This window comes from Paraphaeosphaeria sporulosa, assembly GCF_001642045.1.
Source record: "Paraphaeosphaeria sporulosa strain AP3s5-JAC2a unplaced genomic scaffold CC84scaffold_5, whole genome shotgun sequence".
Taxonomy (NCBI): domain Eukaryota; kingdom Fungi; phylum Ascomycota; class Dothideomycetes; order Pleosporales; family Didymosphaeriaceae; genus Paraphaeosphaeria; species Paraphaeosphaeria sporulosa.
Window position 1 is genome coordinate 1,799,243 of NW_017253364.1, and position 16,631 is coordinate 1,815,873.

The 16,631-nt window shown below is 52.4% G+C and overlaps 9 protein-coding genes across 9 annotated transcripts in view; 8 read left to right on the top strand and 1 right to left on the bottom strand.

Annotated features, from left to right (window-relative positions):
* The window catches only part of CC84DRAFT_1176091 (ankyrin), a gene marked incomplete at both ends in the record, with an annotated part of 4,250 nt that extends 4,019 nt beyond the window's left edge, over positions 1-231 (top strand). The window contains one exon of the mRNA XM_018180193.1: positions 34-231. Within this exon, the coding sequence (XP_018036377.1) occupies positions 34-231 (198 nt within the window). The remainder of the gene's footprint in view (positions 1-33) is intronic.
* A 915-nt stretch (positions 232-1,146) lies between these two features.
* Positions 1,147-1,737, top strand: CC84DRAFT_1176092 (uncharacterized protein; the record flags this gene model as incomplete). Its single annotated transcript, XM_018180194.1, has 1 exon — positions 1,147-1,737. The coding sequence occupies one exon, from the start codon at positions 1,147-1,149 to the stop codon at positions 1,735-1,737; it is 591 nt and encodes a 196-aa protein (XP_018036378.1).
* A 400-nt stretch (positions 1,738-2,137) lies between these two features.
* On the top strand, positions 2,138-2,737 carry CC84DRAFT_1176093 (uncharacterized protein; the record flags this gene model as incomplete). Its single annotated transcript, XM_018180195.1, has 1 exon — positions 2,138-2,737. One exon carries the CDS (start codon positions 2,138-2,140, stop codon positions 2,735-2,737), a length of 600 nt encoding a protein of 199 aa, XP_018036379.1.
* Positions 2,738-4,534: 1,797 nt separating this feature from the next.
* CC84DRAFT_1069928 (uncharacterized protein) lies at positions 4,535-4,751 on the top strand (the record flags this gene model as incomplete). Its single annotated transcript, XM_018173661.1, has 2 exons — positions 4,535-4,629; positions 4,682-4,751. Coding segments are annotated over 2 exons (165 nt in total), but the record flags the coding sequence as incomplete, so codon positions are not given.
* A 4,046-nt stretch (positions 4,752-8,797) lies between these two features.
* On the top strand, positions 8,798-9,517 carry CC84DRAFT_1244894 (uncharacterized protein; the record flags this gene model as incomplete). The annotated part of the gene is made up of 1 exon (XM_018184171.1): positions 8,798-9,517. The coding sequence occupies one exon, from the start codon at positions 8,798-8,800 to the stop codon at positions 9,515-9,517; it is 720 nt and encodes a 239-aa protein (XP_018036381.1).
* Positions 9,518-10,286: 769 nt separating this feature from the next.
* Positions 10,287-11,653, bottom strand: CC84DRAFT_1205644 (uncharacterized protein; the record flags this gene model as incomplete). Its single annotated transcript, XM_018181991.1, has 3 exons — positions 10,920-11,653; positions 10,764-10,866; positions 10,287-10,717 (listed from the first exon to the last, which is right to left on the bottom strand). Exons 1-3 carry the CDS (start codon positions 11,442-11,444, stop codon positions 10,287-10,289), a joined length of 1,059 nt encoding a protein of 352 aa, XP_018036382.1. The 5' UTR covers positions 11,445-11,653.
* Positions 11,654-11,874: 221 nt separating this feature from the next.
* On the top strand, positions 11,875-12,716 carry CC84DRAFT_743504 (uncharacterized protein). The gene has a single exon (XM_018187266.1). The coding sequence runs from the start codon at positions 12,103-12,105 to the stop codon at positions 12,586-12,588; it is 486 nt and encodes a 161-aa protein (XP_018036383.1). The 5' UTR covers positions 11,875-12,102; the 3' UTR covers positions 12,589-12,716.
* CC84DRAFT_743505 (uncharacterized protein) lies at positions 12,717-13,226 on the top strand. The gene has a single exon (XM_018187267.1). It carries the CDS (start codon positions 12,844-12,846, stop codon positions 13,165-13,167), a length of 324 nt encoding a protein of 107 aa, XP_018036384.1. The 5' UTR covers positions 12,717-12,843; the 3' UTR covers positions 13,168-13,226.
* A 374-nt stretch (positions 13,227-13,600) lies between these two features.
* On the top strand, positions 13,601-15,967 carry CC84DRAFT_1164406 (uncharacterized protein). The gene is made up of 3 exons (XM_018178480.1): positions 13,601-13,788; positions 14,020-14,684; positions 14,811-15,967. Exons 1-3 carry the CDS (start codon positions 13,673-13,675, stop codon positions 15,803-15,805), a joined length of 1,776 nt encoding a protein of 591 aa, XP_018036385.1. The 5' UTR covers positions 13,601-13,672; the 3' UTR covers positions 15,806-15,967.
* The last annotated feature ends 664 nt before the right edge of the window (positions 15,968-16,631 follow it).

Genomic DNA, 16,631 nt, shown 5'->3' on the forward strand with positions numbered 1-16,631 from the left:
GCGCAGGGTGGACACTACGGCAACGCGCTCCAGGCAGCTTCATGTAGAGGCCATGAGGCGATTGTGAAGCTGCTGCTCGACAAGGGCGCTGAGGTTAACGCGCAGGGTGGAAGGTACGGCAACGCGCTACAGGCAGCTTCATCTAGAGGCCACGAGCAAGTGGTTGAGATGCTGCTTAATGCAGGCGCTCGTCAACCTAAGGAGGACGATTCTGTATTAATATCTGAATAGTTTTGTTTAGACACCTTATACATTTCGAGTGAGCGTAGTATAGGACACGTAGTTGAACGTGACACAAACCCGTCAGCATGCTCCACATCTATTCTAAGGTCCTTACAAGGTGGGCATAGCGTGAAATTCATGACAATAATATATAGACAGGTTGTAGGCGCACTAATGTAGGCTGATACAGGCCAAGCTTAGTTAGCAGATTCCGCTTACTTAGGGCCCCGCCTTTCGGGGCTTTTGGCGAGCTCACTCGTAATGTCTAAGTAATCTTCAAAGACTAGGACCATAGTCTTCGCTAACCGTTCTACTACAGAAAGCCTCCGAAATCAAGAGACATTGTCAATGTCGCGAGTAGACAGGGGTTTACCGCTGAAGGTTCTTTTGACGACGGCAAAACGATTGACAGCACAACCAGCACCTCAGAGATCCTTGTCGAAGCCTATCAGACTGAGAGAAGAATAATTCATGAACACTTCATTTGAATTACAGCTCTAGAAATTCTAGAAATGGACGCGCCGGGCGCCCGAACCCTCGGGACATGGCGTGTCTCTCCACTCTGGGATGCACCTTATATTTCCATCTATTGCTCTCGATTTACACGTACATAGTTGGTACAAGAAAAGCTATGCGCCAAAGAGATGTTGTTGATGTTCCCATGCCGGAATTCGCGGAGTTCGATGCTCACATTCCAGCGCTCTGTTGTGGCAACAGCTATCGGTTGCGAAGGACGGGAAGCAACATCCCTTGATGTGGAGCGTTGCACCATGCCTGTTGGACTTGTTTTCTTCCGACAACACTTGTGTTCGAGAACTGAAAGCTTCCCTTTCCTAAAATCAACCCAGTGCTCCATCCTTTTGCGCAAAGCCATGATCGACAGCTGAGCCTGCGACCAATCGACAAATTCATAACTAAGAAAAAATGATGCTCTTAACCTTTCCGTTCATCTTCGCAGCTGCTGGCAGCTGTGCAAACCTGCTATCTTCGCATGCAGCAACCGTTACGGCGGCCGACATTCACGAACCCATCGCGATAGATGATAACCCAGAGAGCGAGCCGCAGCACGAACGGTTTCATGCACGAGAGATAGCCTCCATGGCGTACAGTCCGTCTGACGCTTTACTCACAAGACCAAACGGGGACACGACCACGTCAGAAATGCCATCTACGTCTCTGATTACCCCCGGGATACCATCAGCAACATCAGCTCCATTCCCCGACGTACCATATGACCACCATTCCGACGGCTCCGCAATCACGCTCGCGATTATTGTGTCAATTATTGGAGGTGCACTTCTCCTTACACTGGCGGGATGGGCATGGCGTAAGCAGAAGAACAAGAAGAGCTTCGGCCCAGATCATCATGATGCGGAGTTGGCGAAGCATAAGATAATAAATGCTAGTGGTGCGCCAGGAGGGGCTAGTCGTCATTATAGCAGAGACATGAGGGAGGCAGAGGCTAGGCCATATCAACGCTCTCCTACAGCGCAACGATATGTTATACAGCATTAGGAGGAGCTTATTTCCCCATCCCGTATGACTGTTCCTATCCTTTGTTTGCCATATCGATGTTCGAGAGCACTCACACCTCTTGGTACTTAGACACCTTCATCTGAGACAAAATGTGTCTTAAATTATATCTGTTTAACGTTACAAGTAAATGCTGAACTAAATGCTGAACAAGTATGTTCAAATTGTCCTGTTTTAAAGATTGCGATTATGTTTTGATGTTCATGGACATTGTCAACCTCCCCCACCATGTCCTGGGTTCATAGACACACAATACTTCGCAATGTGGTCTTCACGATGACGACTTGCAGACACTGTCGCTCGCTATATAATCCCGCAGTCCACTTTCCAGAATAAGGATCAATTTCGAAAAGAGAATCGGACAACCTCAAGCAAAAACAAAATGACGTTGTATCCATTCGAGATCTTCTTCCTGCTCGCGCTGGTCGCTGCTGTCCCTATTCCTACGGAGGCTGAGAAAAATTCTGGTGGTGAGAAGTATGCGAAGGATAAGGGTGCTGGGCGTCCTGTCCTCTCATACATCTTCGGGGCAGCCGGGTGCCTCATGATTCTTGGAGTGATTTACTTTGCTTGGGCCAAGTACCGCCGAGGCGAGCGCGTTTGCCCAGGGGTGAAGCGCAAGCCCGCCACTAGGAATATTTCACGTGAACTTGTGAAGTCTCACCGTCATCCTGCACCAACGTCGTACGGCTGGCAGCGTCCAGTGATGCCAATTAACGAAGCTGCCAACCCATACGCCTGGCCCAGGCAGCAGACGAACTCGAAGCCCGCGGACGGGGGGTATGGGCTCCGAGACCTTAACAAGCCATTGCCTCGGCGTCCACAGAATGATCATGGGCATCCGCCGTATGGAGTGCGGAAGCCAGCTCCAATACTCAGGTCTGGAACTCCGGTTCCGGTGGTTTATCCGAACAAGAATGGCTTCTACACCGTGCCTGTGTATGGCTCGACTTCCCATGGGCAAGACCATCGCTATCGGTAGTTCTGAGTAGTACAGATTGAGCTTGGATGCTCGCATTCGTGATGGAAGAGACTAGCCTAACGAGGGATGATGAATCCCATAACTTTTCTAGACCACTTTTTCATCGACTTTTATAGTAAGCAACAAGCATATCTATGACTTTCACCATATGCTTATGAGCGAACATTCCATTCATGTCGCGTGAGGAGAAAGAGTAGAGCTATGAAGGATTCTAACAGTTCTGTCATAAATCGACAAGGCTAAGCTGATGGAAGTTAGCTCGAGCAATCAGCAACGGTTCTATTGAAGATTCATTAATGATAATTCTCTGTTCGTGATATGGAAGTTTGCTGAGGGCTGCGTGCGATCGCGCAATGGGAACAATTCCCTGGACCATCTGTGGCTGGTATCTACCGTGCGTGCCGTTGTCAGTTCAGTCTGTCAACGCTTGATGCCGGCCCATCACTTCTCACGGAACGTTCGGGTTCCTCTTTCCCGCGGAGCCTGTAGTAGTGAAGCCTAAAAGCGACTCGAATGTCTCCACTAGCGCATGCTCCAGCGCTAGAACTCGTATAACTCCATGGTAGGCCTAGCAGTGGGGCGGACACTTACTCTACGGTACAGAACATTTCGCGATGGTCTAGCCCAGCAAATCATAGCAATCCTTGCGATCGAAGGTTTGAATGTGAGAAGCAAGGGTAGGCGAGCCGCCCTGCAAGGACCCTGGCCCCCAAAGAAAAACAATATTCTGCCTGCAGTCGAAAATCGTACATCACAATCATTTGATCTAGATTTACGCCCATTATGAACCAGGCATCAGGTTCCAGCAGCTCGCGTCTCCAAGTGCTCTTTCTGTACTCCTTTCGCCGCATCGTGATGAGTTGTGCGCCGCCGTGATGATTGGTACGCGTAAATGCTGCTTGTCCAACTCAATTCACAGGTTCTCTGATACATCGATTCATGTTGTGCATGTGCAGCTCACTGCATAGGCCTTGGCCTCGCGCAGATGGTTTTTAGATCTACACTCAACGTGAGCTTTTTTGCACGAATCCGGGCCCATGGCTGTGGTGGCGCCATTTGGTTGCTGGACAGACAAAGTCGGCGAGGGGGCTGCCACGCGCGCAAAAACGCCACAAAGCTACCATAGGTAGATATCATCGCTCGGCCCCGCATGCCAGCCCACAGACAGAATCAAATGAGCCCCCCTTTTGCCTATGTTTGAAAAAATATGGTACAAACGACCTACGACAGACGGACCCGCGAAGATACCACATGTATTTATAATGTAAAGGTTGTGGTCATGGAGATAACAACTACCAGTTCCAAACTCATGGGTTGCGCCTCCGGATCTGCAGGGAGGATAAAAGTAGGGGACTTGGATTGCCCAAAGGTTGAATTTCCAAAGCGGCCACACTAGTTTGCAAGGTCACTAGCGTGACAGCTAGCGATCCTTTTTGAGCGCTTTGCCATTCGATTGTAGTATAGTGTCTTTATGTCCTTTAGCGCTTCAAGATTTCGCCTATATTGTCATTCTTGCCAATGCTTGGCCTGTGAACATGGGTTGCTCACGTTTTGGGCAATAGGTAAAAACACATGAGTAGCCAGAGCTATGCGATAAAGGTATTTAGCAAACAGAACACCATGGCAATCGACAAGTGAGCGACCCTGCATTTCTCTCTCCGCTAGGTCCTGCCCTCGTTCGTCGTTGACGCTGTTGCACTGAATACGGTATTCAAGATGCTATCCAAGAGTATCCTCTGCCTGACGCTCCTCGTGAGCGCTGCTGCTGCCAGTCCCCAGCGAAGATCACCCTCAACCTCCAAGCCCGTGTCCAGAGATTCACGATGTGGCCAGGACCATAAGCATCAAACTTGCCAGGGCAGTGCGTGGGGTAATTGCTGCTCCAAATATGGGTACGCCTTGGAATACAAGTTGATCGTTCCACCTTTGCTTACTGCTGGCTAGATACTGTGGAAGTACCAAGGACTACTGTGGTGCACCGTCCTGCCAAAAAGAATTCGGCTCCTGCAATGGAGGCCCTGCTCCCGCATCGTCTATTCGCATTCCCTCGTCTACCCACGCTTCTACGAGGCTATCGTTTACTAATACCTCCACGCGTTCATCTCCGTCATCGTCTACTCGCTCATCATCCACTCTGTCAACGAGCGCTCGTTCCAGCTCCAGCTCTTCGTCATCGGCTCCGCAGTCGACCAGCCCTACGACCACCGTTGTACAAAGCCAGACCTGCTCGGCTCTTCCTCCAGTTACGACTACTGTCACCATCCCTGGGGAAGGTATCGTGACAACTGTGACCATTCCCACCACGTATGTGTTTGCGAGTCCTGCTTAATGTTTCGTCTGCTGACTTCGCCGCAGTGTCACGCTGCCAGGAGATGCAACCACAACCACCTCTACTCTGACTCTGCCTGGAGCCGGAGAAGTTACGACAGTTACGGTCCCAACAACGGTCACGCAGCCTACTACGGTCACAGAACCCACAACTATCACCGAGCCAACCACGTCAGTCTGGCCTATTTTCTCGAGATAACATGCGCTGATCAAATACCAGCATTACCGAGCCCACGACCGTCACTGTTCCCACCACGATCACAGAACCAACTACGTAAGTCGATGCAATTCGTCCAAAGATGCGTGTGCTGAAATTAAAATTAGCATCACCGAGCCTACGACGATCACACAGCCGACTACCATTACCCAACCTACAACGATCACGGAGCCGACCACGTAAGTGCAAGCCGACGGCTAAAATTCCACCTTCTTATGAATCTGCAGCATCACTGAGCCGACCACCATTACCGAACCGACTACCATCACTGAGCCCACGACGATCACGGTCCCAACTACCATTACGGAGCCAACCACGCTTACCGTGCCAACTACGTATGTCAGATCTGCTCGTCTCTAGACCTCACCCGCTAACTTCTAACATAGAATCACTGAGCCCACGACGATTACCGAACCGACGACTATCACTGAGCCAACCACTATAACCGAGCCGACTACCATCACAGAACCCACGACGCTTACTTTGCCTGCGAGCACGGTAACTTCCACAACTGTGACCACGACGACGTCAACCACAACAGCCGCGGCATGTCCCGCTCAGACTCAAAACGTTGTCTCCAACGGCGATTTCGAATCCGCCTTTAACGGGAATTGGCAGACCTTCCCCGCAGGTGACGTCAACCTCGAACGCACAAACGCCGCCTCCGCTGCCGGCACCTTCTCCCTTCGCGCTCGCATCGCCGCAACCAACGCGAATCTTCCCCAGCGTATTGCACAGGCCGTCACTCTCTGTCCCGGTGTCACCTACCGACTTAGCGCTTCCGCCCGTCGCGCTACGACTGCGGGCCAAATAATGGTGACGGCTTACATTGTTATTCCAGGCCAAGGTAATGTGGCTCTGAGTTCTTCAGTAGTTTCATCCACCACGTTTGCACCGCTGGCTCAGCTGAGCACCGTTACGCCCCTGGCAGGAGCGCCGTACGTTAGTGCCATGCTGTACTTTGAATTCACATACAGTGGCGCGCCGAGCTCAGCGAAGGAGGTCGACTTGGATAGTGTGGTGCTGATTGCCGCCTAAATGGGTGGGAGTGAGTAATTAAGACTTAGTTGGATGTTATAAAAGGAAGTCAAGTGAAGTAAATTGCTTGCGCTGAAATTTCCTCGTGGCAGACGAAGTCGTGATCTGAGTTCTGCTGTTTCTTGATCACGAACGTGTAAAACAAGCCCATACAGGAACCTTGCATTGTCATATTGTACAACATTCAGAATCCTGGATAGAGCGTAATTCATGCGGAGTGGATTAGCAAAGTCACTGTTCTATTTAGCAAGTCAACACCACGAGTATCACACAGAAACGCATGAGTACTAATGGTTTTTTCTCGATAACTACACCAACTCAATAAGGGCTTCGTTTCTTCGGTTGTTCCTAAAGTCATTGCTCTAGACGTCGAAATATGATACCCCTATCATGCCTCATCATTATATATTCACAAGCTATCGCATTGTGACCATTGCAAAGACCATGGTCAGGAACTAATAATATCTATACAAACTCCTCCTTTTGCCAAGAAAGGCGAGACTCTGCATTGCAAAGTACTCAAACCACACTCCCGATTATGTGCTGCAATCTACTGAGATTTGCGAGCATGATGGCGCTGGTCGCCATTGTTGTTGCCGTTCATGTATCTGAAAATAACGATCCTACGCAGGATGAGAAGTATACCGGCGCCTCCCGTTCAGTGCTTTCCTACGTTCTTGGGGGCGCTGAGTGCTTTGTTCTTTTAGATGTGATTTTCTTTGCTTACTGCAAGTAAGAGCGTGGTGAACGCGTGCTAGGCATACAGAAGAAGCCGCGAGGGAAGAGGTCGCAGAACGCGGATATTGAAGTGAATCGCATGCCTGTTGCACATCTGCCTCCCTACGGCCGCAATCGAAATGTGCAATCTATTCACGGCACTTCAAGTTCATATGGTTAGCTTGGGCAAGTAGCTTTGGAGAGCCATGGCCAGACATACTTGGCACACAATCTCGACAAACCACTGCCGCATCGACCCGTCCATGTGGACGGCTATGGTCAGCATAACGAGCATACTGTAGCGATGCCGGCTCCCATGGCTCGTCCTTTACAGAGTTACGCAGGGAATGCTATGCCTGAGGATCCTATCCTGGTGATCTATCTAAACCGTGCTGGCTACTACAATGCGGCGCGGAAGGAGGCGCATAGTCATCGCAACGATTAGGCTGCGAGCACCACTCGGTATGTGGCCTGACCAAATTTTAGAGACCATTATGGATATAATCGAGCCACAGTGTTCATTGTGGATAGTGCCGCAAATCCGGTATCATATTTCACGTCGAAGTTCGTCGTCCTCATTCGCTATCTTTGAGATTGTTAATTATAGCGAACTCGTTCTCGAGGTATCGATTCTCATAACATATAATGCCTCTCCCATTAGTTCATGTATTTCTTAAGTTACCTGGATCAATGTAATCTGGTGAATGGGGTCGCCGGTGATATGTCACGTGATGTTTCATTCACGCAGGGCTCCTGAGGCCACTAGCACCCATGTCACGTTTCATGCCTATTTTTGGTTTGTGTCAACCACACAAACAAAGCATGTCGCGTTTCATGTCGCTCTCACAATCAGCGCTTATACCTGCGCCACCATGTTTTTCGTGAACAACCTCCTTTGTCCTCGGTCCGCAGCTTCAACCACCTCGAGGCTTCAATAGCGTGGGAAAAGAAGGTCCTTCCACCGGCACACTTGGACCGACTCCGCACAGAAATTCAGCTGGACTGAGAGATTTTCGTACTCAACATCCGCAAGACAAATCCACCAACACCACGAGCGTGCATATCGCAGTGACGTATTTATTCATCCCCTGGGACCCAAACAACCACATCACGACAGCCCTCCAGCATGGCTACGCAAATTCCAACTGAAGAGGATCTCCTACCCACCATCGGGCCCATCCCTTTGGCCGCTTTTATCGCAATGTGTCTCTTCGCACCCTTCTTCGTCTCATCCACAATCTGGCTCTTCTACATAAACACAATTAAGCGATGTAAAGAGCGCAAGCGCATTAAGGCTGAGGCGGAAGTGAAAGCCCCGGAAGCGGACGTCCTTCGCGATGTGGAGATGCAAGCATCAGGGTTCGTTCAGACACCGGCGCCCGCGAAAACCAAGAGAAGAAAAGAAGACGTTTGGTGAGGCGAGCTGCATCTTGCGGCGGAGTAGGGGCATGGAGCGTCGCCCTGGAAACCGCCGAGTTCGACAATGTTGAATCCAGTGCAATTCACTGCTTCACAGGACCACCACAGGTAGGGACTCTAAAAACGGCCTTTCTTCGTGTCTATTCCATGAGTCTCTACACAACGCATAGAATGCATAATGCACACTTCACAACACCGCGATAGAACGCATCGATGATGGGCCATCTCGGTATAAGAAACAATCGCCTTCTTTCCCCTTGATCAACTAAATTCGAAAACGAACGACCGATAATAAGCAACTTTGTAGCAGAAACTGCAGATCCAGATTTGAAAGAGCAAAGATGCCACCTTTCTATCCTTACTTTCCGAGCAGCACAACCCCGCGGGCTCCTGTTGCGACGAGTCAATTCATTTTCCCCTACCCACAACATCAAAACACCACGAACGAGGCACACAATGGTACAAACCACCAGAATAGCGGCACTTGTGCTTCTTGTGCACACTGTCATGAGAGCGGCGTGCCGTGCTCCGTTTGCGATTGTGGGCACCACCACGATGGCGACCTGCCGTGCGCCCTTTGTGGACATAACCACCACACTGGTCTTCCTTGCCCACAATGTGGTTGTGAATATCACAACGATGACGGTCTACCCTGCCCGCCTAACGGCAGGAATCCCATGCTCAATCTAACCGGACCCGCATCTTCAGACTGCGAAGGCTGCGAGCCTCCCATCCTGCCGGATATCCCTCCACCACTGGCCAGCGCGAACACGTTCCACTCAACTCACGGGCCATGCCAGGATTTGACCGTCGTCAATGCGAACGGTCGCCTTCAGCTTCGCAACGGCACGGTCACGGGGCTTCTTGGGCTAAGCCAGGCACAGGCCTCTTCGCCCGACGGCGGCCCGGGGTACCATTCGAAGCAGACTGGTCAGGTTCTGATGGTAGTTATGTTCATTGCTGGAGCTGCAGTGGCTCTGGGTGCCTTGTACTGTGTCGGAAGGGCGTACTGGAGGTATAAGATGCGCAAGGCAGAGAAGCAGCGTGTGATTAGCGCCTAGAGATAGGCAGGTTGGCTTTGATGCTGGTCGGCAATGTCTGAATGTGAGGTGGTACATGAACGCCGGCCGCGAAGCTGTAAATTCGTGTTCTGCTTGTTAGTGCACTGCATATCGTGATCAAATCGAGTGTCTCTCACGCGTCTCCATTTCTCTCTCAAACTCATTGTGTTCGATCGTGATTGAGGCATTTCAGATGTTTATGGTGGCTGAACATTAGGTAAACCATTGGGTCCGGAAACCCTCACTAAACGTCGACTTTCCGAAAAAGGAAAATGTAACATGAAATAGGTCAATAAAAGGAACAAAAGGAAAGATAAAACGCCTTCCTGCGACCCAAGACCTGCAAGCCATCTCTATGCCTTAACCAAATTCTCCATTCGCCTACGCGGTCTTGATATTTCACAACTGCGTTATAATGTCTACATCCGCCCCGACTTTCCCTAGGTCGAAGCGTTAGTCGGGTTCGCTCACTGCCCATGCCAGCTAACCATCTTTTCGCGAAGGCAGCCGTTCGACCTCGCAGAAGACATCTATCTGACAAGTCCCATTGTGTCTTCGTGCTGTGCATTCATTACTCGTATTGTAATGATTCAGGGGCAATTTCATACTGTAAGCGACATACGAGAAGGAAAGGAACGATTGGAAGATTTCACAGGTAAGACAGAGCTGGCGGCATGGGAAGGAACAACTACTGAAGCATGGTAACATTATGCGAAATCAACAATGAGAAGTTTCGCTCTATTACTTATCAAAAATCAGAATAACGATTTCAACATCCCGCCGCCCCCAAAAAGCATCCGCAATTCGCCAGGCACCACTGCCCATCTGACGTAGTCAACCCAGGCTTTGAACCACACCTCTCATGGCACAGCTTCTTGGCTTCGGCATTCGAATCGACCGTAGGTTCCGCAGAAGCCTCGCTGCTACTTGACGGGGTAGGCGTTGGCGCCGCAGCCCCAAAAAACACAATCTGCGCCGCAGCGCCAGAGTCAAACGTCGCGGTCCCAGCATCCGCGGGAAAAACGTCGTCGGGAGCACGTAGAGCTCTTGAAGAGGAGCTCGATGATGAGCTACTGGTAGATTCCGGTGCGCTGCTTTGCGAGTCGCTGTTGTCATCGCCGTCACCGTTGCCGCCGTCGGGAAGGTCCGCGGGTGGCGTTATCACAGCTGGGGGAGCGCCGCCGACGGGGACGAAAGGTACTGGGTCGCGTTAGTTCATGAAAAACGTGTCATGGGAAAGAGCTACTCCAGGCAACCCCTCCGGCTCCAATGATGAGGGGGACAACCACACCGTCGACTGTGGTGCTTGAGGTCGTGGGCGAGGCATCTGCAATGGTAGTTGGAACGAACTATGATCGCCAGTCAGCGATATTCCGGAGCAAAACGTAGCTGATCGACTTGCAGTCTGAGTGATGGGAAATCCATCTATCGTAGTCGTTACGACGGTAGCACGAGCCGGTGGATCCGGTGTAGAGGAAGGAGAGACATCCTGTGCCGAACTGCTAGGAGGACTTTCAAGTTCCGCTTCAAGAACATGCTCCGGCCACGTCGAATCGTAGATAGCGTAAATCTCGTTCCCGAGCTTCCAGTCTCCACCCCAGTAGTTGTCGTTTTCAATGCATTGCGTGATGATGTTGTCGAAGGCGTCGAAGCAGTACTGCAGAGGCTGGCTGCTATCGAATCGAGTGACATTGTATATCTGACTTCCGGTATTCCAGGTTGAGATGATATCACTTCCTGGGGGAAAGCCTCCGTTGCATACACTTTGCAGAAGTGCGTTGTCTTGTCCTCGGAGGTCTGAAGCTATAGCCGCTCCTGAAGGGTCGCCCGATCGACGTGATTGGGCAAGATTGCAATCTGCGGCTTGCGCTGGACTGAAAAAGAGCGTCGCAGGGAGAAGAGAAGAGAAAAGTGTGATGTACGCCATGATTTATGGGATTGAGTCTTTGAAGTTCGATATGAAGGCCGACCGCCTGTCGACGTACTGTACAGAAGCAAGAGGCGCGTATTTGGATGGCGAGACTAAACACAAGTTAACCAATCTGTAGAAGTTGAGAGGAAGGAATAGGTGCTGATCAGCCTCTTGCGTACGTCAAGGCCCCCGACGCATACGAGAGAAGGTGGGCCTCTTCACCTATTCGGGCCCATGATAATTCTGGGATGAGTGGAGGACAAGTCGAATTACATCAATGATGAGCGATCAGGCTGGCCCCAGGCGGAGACTGTAGTCACAGAAAGCTTAAAATACTACAAAAACGAACGCTACTTCGTCGAGCAGCCAATGACAGGCCGACCTACTGCTGCTCCGCCCCATTTCTCCGCCCCTGGTATCATGATACGACACTTACAGCATTAATTTGATGAGAAGATCAGCGCAGATATTTTGAGGTTTTACTATTTGCGCAGAGGTATACAAACAGCCCGTCGTATTCGCAAGGTATCTTGCGCCCAAAGTTCCCTACAGTGCGTGGCGTTGACATTCCTCGAGCCTTTCTACCTACGCGACAATAGATGTTCATGAACGAGTTCTGCCCGTACCGAGCCTTCCAATCCAGCTGTGCATTTCCTCTGCATTCACTTCAAGGATGACGTTCGAGCAGCTCTTCGCTGCCTACTTCGTCTCTCAGACCCTCTCCCTCACGACCTCTGCGGTTTCCCTCCCTCATATCGACAACTCAGCGAATACTTTTCGTCCTGTGAAGCGGGCTGACCCCTCCTGGCACCCGAGCTGCGATAATCATCCCCAGATCAAAGATGCCTGGCCCAGAGCGCTCCACATGGCTCAGCACACCATCGACGTTCTAACCAGTAACGACCCTTTCTCGAACCAGAACGCTGTCAACCAGAGTCCCTTCGAGCTCTGGTGGGAGCCAGCCCGGTTGAACCTGTTCGGGCAGAACAGCCTCACATCTCACGATCAGATGCTAGGTATACTAGTCTGCGAGAACCAAAATCCATCCCGGCTAACTATCGAGGCAGAGTTCTACCAAAACATTGCCATCGGGCCGCCCGTAACAATTGCTTGTGTAGACCCTCCCAACGGCAAGGGTGCCTCGCGGTGCGCAGAGTAAGTGACGACACTGCCAACATGTCGCTTTTCTCTTTCTAATCGCTCCGAAGAGATAAAAACCTCTGGATGTACCGTCTGAAGCTCGACCCGAATGGCAACGCCGATGAGTATGCAGACGACAAGTCGGTCGGCTTTGCAGATGGGAACAACCTCGTGGTGTGCCCGGTGGCGCTTCCGGGGGGCAAAGCCAACATCAAGACGCTCGCCGACCTGAACCCGAAAGCCGGTGATCCGATCGCCACGTATAGATACACGTATGAGTTCCAGCTCGTGCATGAGCTGGCGCACGTCGTGGGCGCTGAGAGGGACATCAAATATGGCATGCCTGATTGCACACAGCTGGCGAGGGGTGCTACGAATGCAGCGCCGAGCGATACGCCAGCGAATAATGCTGATAGCTGGGCGTTATTTGCGTTGGGTGAGTGCCGCGATCTGGCGCGTGAATGGAAGACGTTTCGCTGACATGACCATGATTAGCTGTGTCGGACGTGTCGAGCCCGCCCATGTCGGATTTCGATTGGACTGGAGGAGATTCAGGCGAGAACGCGCGGAGGTATACGCAGAATTAGGGGGAGGTTAAGGACAAGGACGGGGTGGAAGAATGGAGAGGTCCGATTTTTGAGGTCCTTAGGTTCCACGGTGTAGTGCCGAAGCGTAAGTTTATTATACTCCCCGTACATAGCTCTTACACTGTAGATCACCTGCTGAGCCTTTTACCTGCGTATCTCCACGAGGTTTCTACTTCCCTGCGCATATAGGCCACTTTGTTCCTGCAGAGCTCCAGGGGTAAGGCTGTGCTGCAATCACGTGCACTGAGCTCCAGTGCAAATTTACGGTCTGGGAGCTCTCGATTACAGATGTGACCGCATGCGCAACTGTAATGGTGAAGTCGGGCAAGGCCACAAGCTGTTCGCAGAGGTGGTGGTTGTGGAACGTGACGATGACGACACTTGGATAATCCCTGCTTCCCCAGCCCCCGCTTCCCGCTGCGCTCATCAGCCGTGTCACCCATCGCGACTATTGCGCGCCATCTCCATTTCCATTCCGTTCTGCTGCTGCCCCTATGAACGCCATCCTCGCGCCGCATGGGATGGCAGGAGCGCATCGTCTTTTTTCGTGACTTCGCATACGCGCATCCGCCCCGACGCACCCGCATGGCTTCGGGCACTGTTGGCGACGTGCCCGCTGCCACTTATGCAGAGTACGTCTCTCACTCCTCTTTAGACTGTCCCATTGATGCATCCGACGGCGCATCCGATTCTTCATCGGAAGGCGAGTCGCATGCGGCTGGCGATGCACATGCGCCCGACGAAGCGCGTCTTCAAGTGTCGCGGGCCGCTGCGCGATGCCTTCCTGTCCGCCCGGGTCTGGCATACCGACTCAATTCTCACCGTCTCCATGTGCGAGCCAAAGCTAAGTTGCAGCGTGATAGACTCCTTTCGGGCCGTATGATCGATATTTATGTTGGCGAGGGCAGGCGCCACTGGGCGCTGCACCGCAACCTCCTCTGCCACCATTCCGAGCTGCTGGAGTCGGAACTGCAGGGTCACAATGGCAAACAGCGACAGGATAGCCTCGACCTACCGGACCACGATCCGGCGGGCTTCGAACTGCTTGTGAAATGGCTCTATCAGGGCAAGCTGGACGATGTGTCCGACATGCCAGATGCGAACCAGAAGTACGACTACGCCGTCAGCTGTCACAAGCTCTACCTGCTGTGCGACCGCTTCGACATGCCGCAACTCAAGAACGTGGCCATGGACCAATACCGCAAAGGCCTCAACCAAGCGGAGCTGGTCCCGGACGCTGAAGAGATTGACGAGATCTATCGCAAGAGCCCGAAAGACTCGCCGTTCAGGCGCCTGATGACGCGCATTGCAGCGCGCCAGATCATGGACCCCGACAGTGACCGAGACGTGGAGACGTATCGCCAGTGTTTCGAGAACAACACCGATTTCGCCATCGAGCTCGTCAAGGCGATCAAGTACGGCACCGGAGGTATGCTCTTCGACGACCCGACCGATACCGGCAATCAGTGCGAATACCACGACCACGACGACGGCCCCAACTGCCATGTCAAGGGCAAGGGCAAGCAAGGTAAATAGCACCACCCAACACAGCACCTGCACCGCCGCATGCTCAAGCCGTCTTTTGCGACGAAGAGGAGCCACCCTAGTCCATCGGTTCGTACTCGAGAAACGTAGTAACACGCATTGACGCCAGCACTCAAGTCAACCACCCGCCGCCGCGCCCTCAAATCCGTCAGCTCCGATCCTTCGACAAAGTCCGTCCAGACTCTCCTCCCACCCCGCCGGCCTCGTCCCCCGCCAATTCTACAAGCCCCGCCTCCCCGCCACGCTCGCCGCCAGAGCGAGACGACCAGCGCGGGCCCTCTACGCCGCCGCCTCACAAGTCCGGCTTTTTCGACAGTCGAGACGTCAACGGAGCACGCAACGGCGGGTCCGCCGAGCCCCAAGGCGGAAAAGGACAAGTTCCGGAGAGTCACACCCCCAGAGAGACTCCTTCCCACCCCTCCGCTCACCGAGGAGAATCAGTCACTCCCAGCCCTCGCCGACCGCCCCCCAAGCTCCGACGGCGGGTCTCACCAACACCGGGCTAGCAACACGGTCAGCGAGAACGGCATGGACGAGAACGCGAAGCCTGAACACACATCGCCCCCGAGGGGTATTTGGCAGTGGGCGAGGGCTGGCACTCGATTGAACATGCTTGGGAGGATGCCAACAATACCACACCCACCGATGACGCTGAAAGCAGCCACCACGGCTGTCCACGGCGCCCTCGGCGGCGGAAAAGCCGCTACAAAAGACGACTTCAGCATTCCCTCCGCCGTCTCCACCGAGCCCGACAACGAAACGCAAGCAGAGGAGGTTGCAGAAGCGAAGATGGAAGGCCTCGGCATCGCCAACAGCACCGTTGAGCAACGCTCTCTCTTCAGCCAAACCAAGCGCTCCTCCGACGATCTCGTCGCCCAACTCAACGACACTCCGTCCCCGCAAAACCAAGAGTGGACAAACGGCGATCACAAGCCCGCCAACGGCGTCCCGAGCGAGCCCATCACGCCCTCCCCTGCTTCCCGCAAAGCTACCACTAACGGCGTCATGTCCGAGAACACGAGCACGCCTAGCCCGCACCGCATCCCCAAGTACAAAATCGCACTCGCTTCACAAATTCTCTCACCGCAGCGCGCTGTTTCGTAGTGATACCCTGTTTTGTTTTCGTTGTGCGACTTGAGCTTTTAGTTGCGTTGACCGCTATGTGTTATGATGGGATGAGGTGGGAGTTTGGGGTCTGGGACCTGGTAATAGTGTTGTATTGTATATGTATGGCATCGAAAACTTAATGGGACATACAGATCGATGTAATTGATCACTTATCATTGTAATCGATCTCGTCTTGGCGTGCTATGGGGCCGATTAATGATAGGTGATGCGCATCATCACCAAGATATACCGCTCCTGTCTGCCTCATCTCGACCAACTTGGACTCTGTCTTGTGTATATAAACTCGCACATTCTCCCTCGGAGATCGTTTCTTTCCTCACCCTACATGACTCCGGTTCTCACGATAAGCATCCGCAACTGAGAGCATGGCTTTGTGCCCGTACGCTGCCTCAAATCCCTAAATCCCTAGCCCCATGGCAGGTTCCTTTGACTGTGCAAAATATCACTTATGTAGCCCCTATGGTGCGGTTCGTCAATGCCCTGTGAAGATTATACCGCGATACAAGCGACGGTAGGGTCCTACATCAAAAGCGCGCCTGACTTTTCGGCACTCTCAAAACACATCCGAAATGCTCATAATGGCGTCGTGATTGACGTGTCCAAGATCTCAACAACTGCCTACCATGGTGTGCTCCCTCAGCGTCTCCAAATCACTATCATGGCGAGTTATGGGGCGGTCCTTTCGTTTCTGCAAAGTCCGCTAGGCCAGCAGCATGCTTCCATCTTCCAGCACTCTCAAATTTGACAAGCAGCGTCGCATTGCGCCGTGGCTGGCCTGGTTTGAAAGAGAATTCCGGTGTCA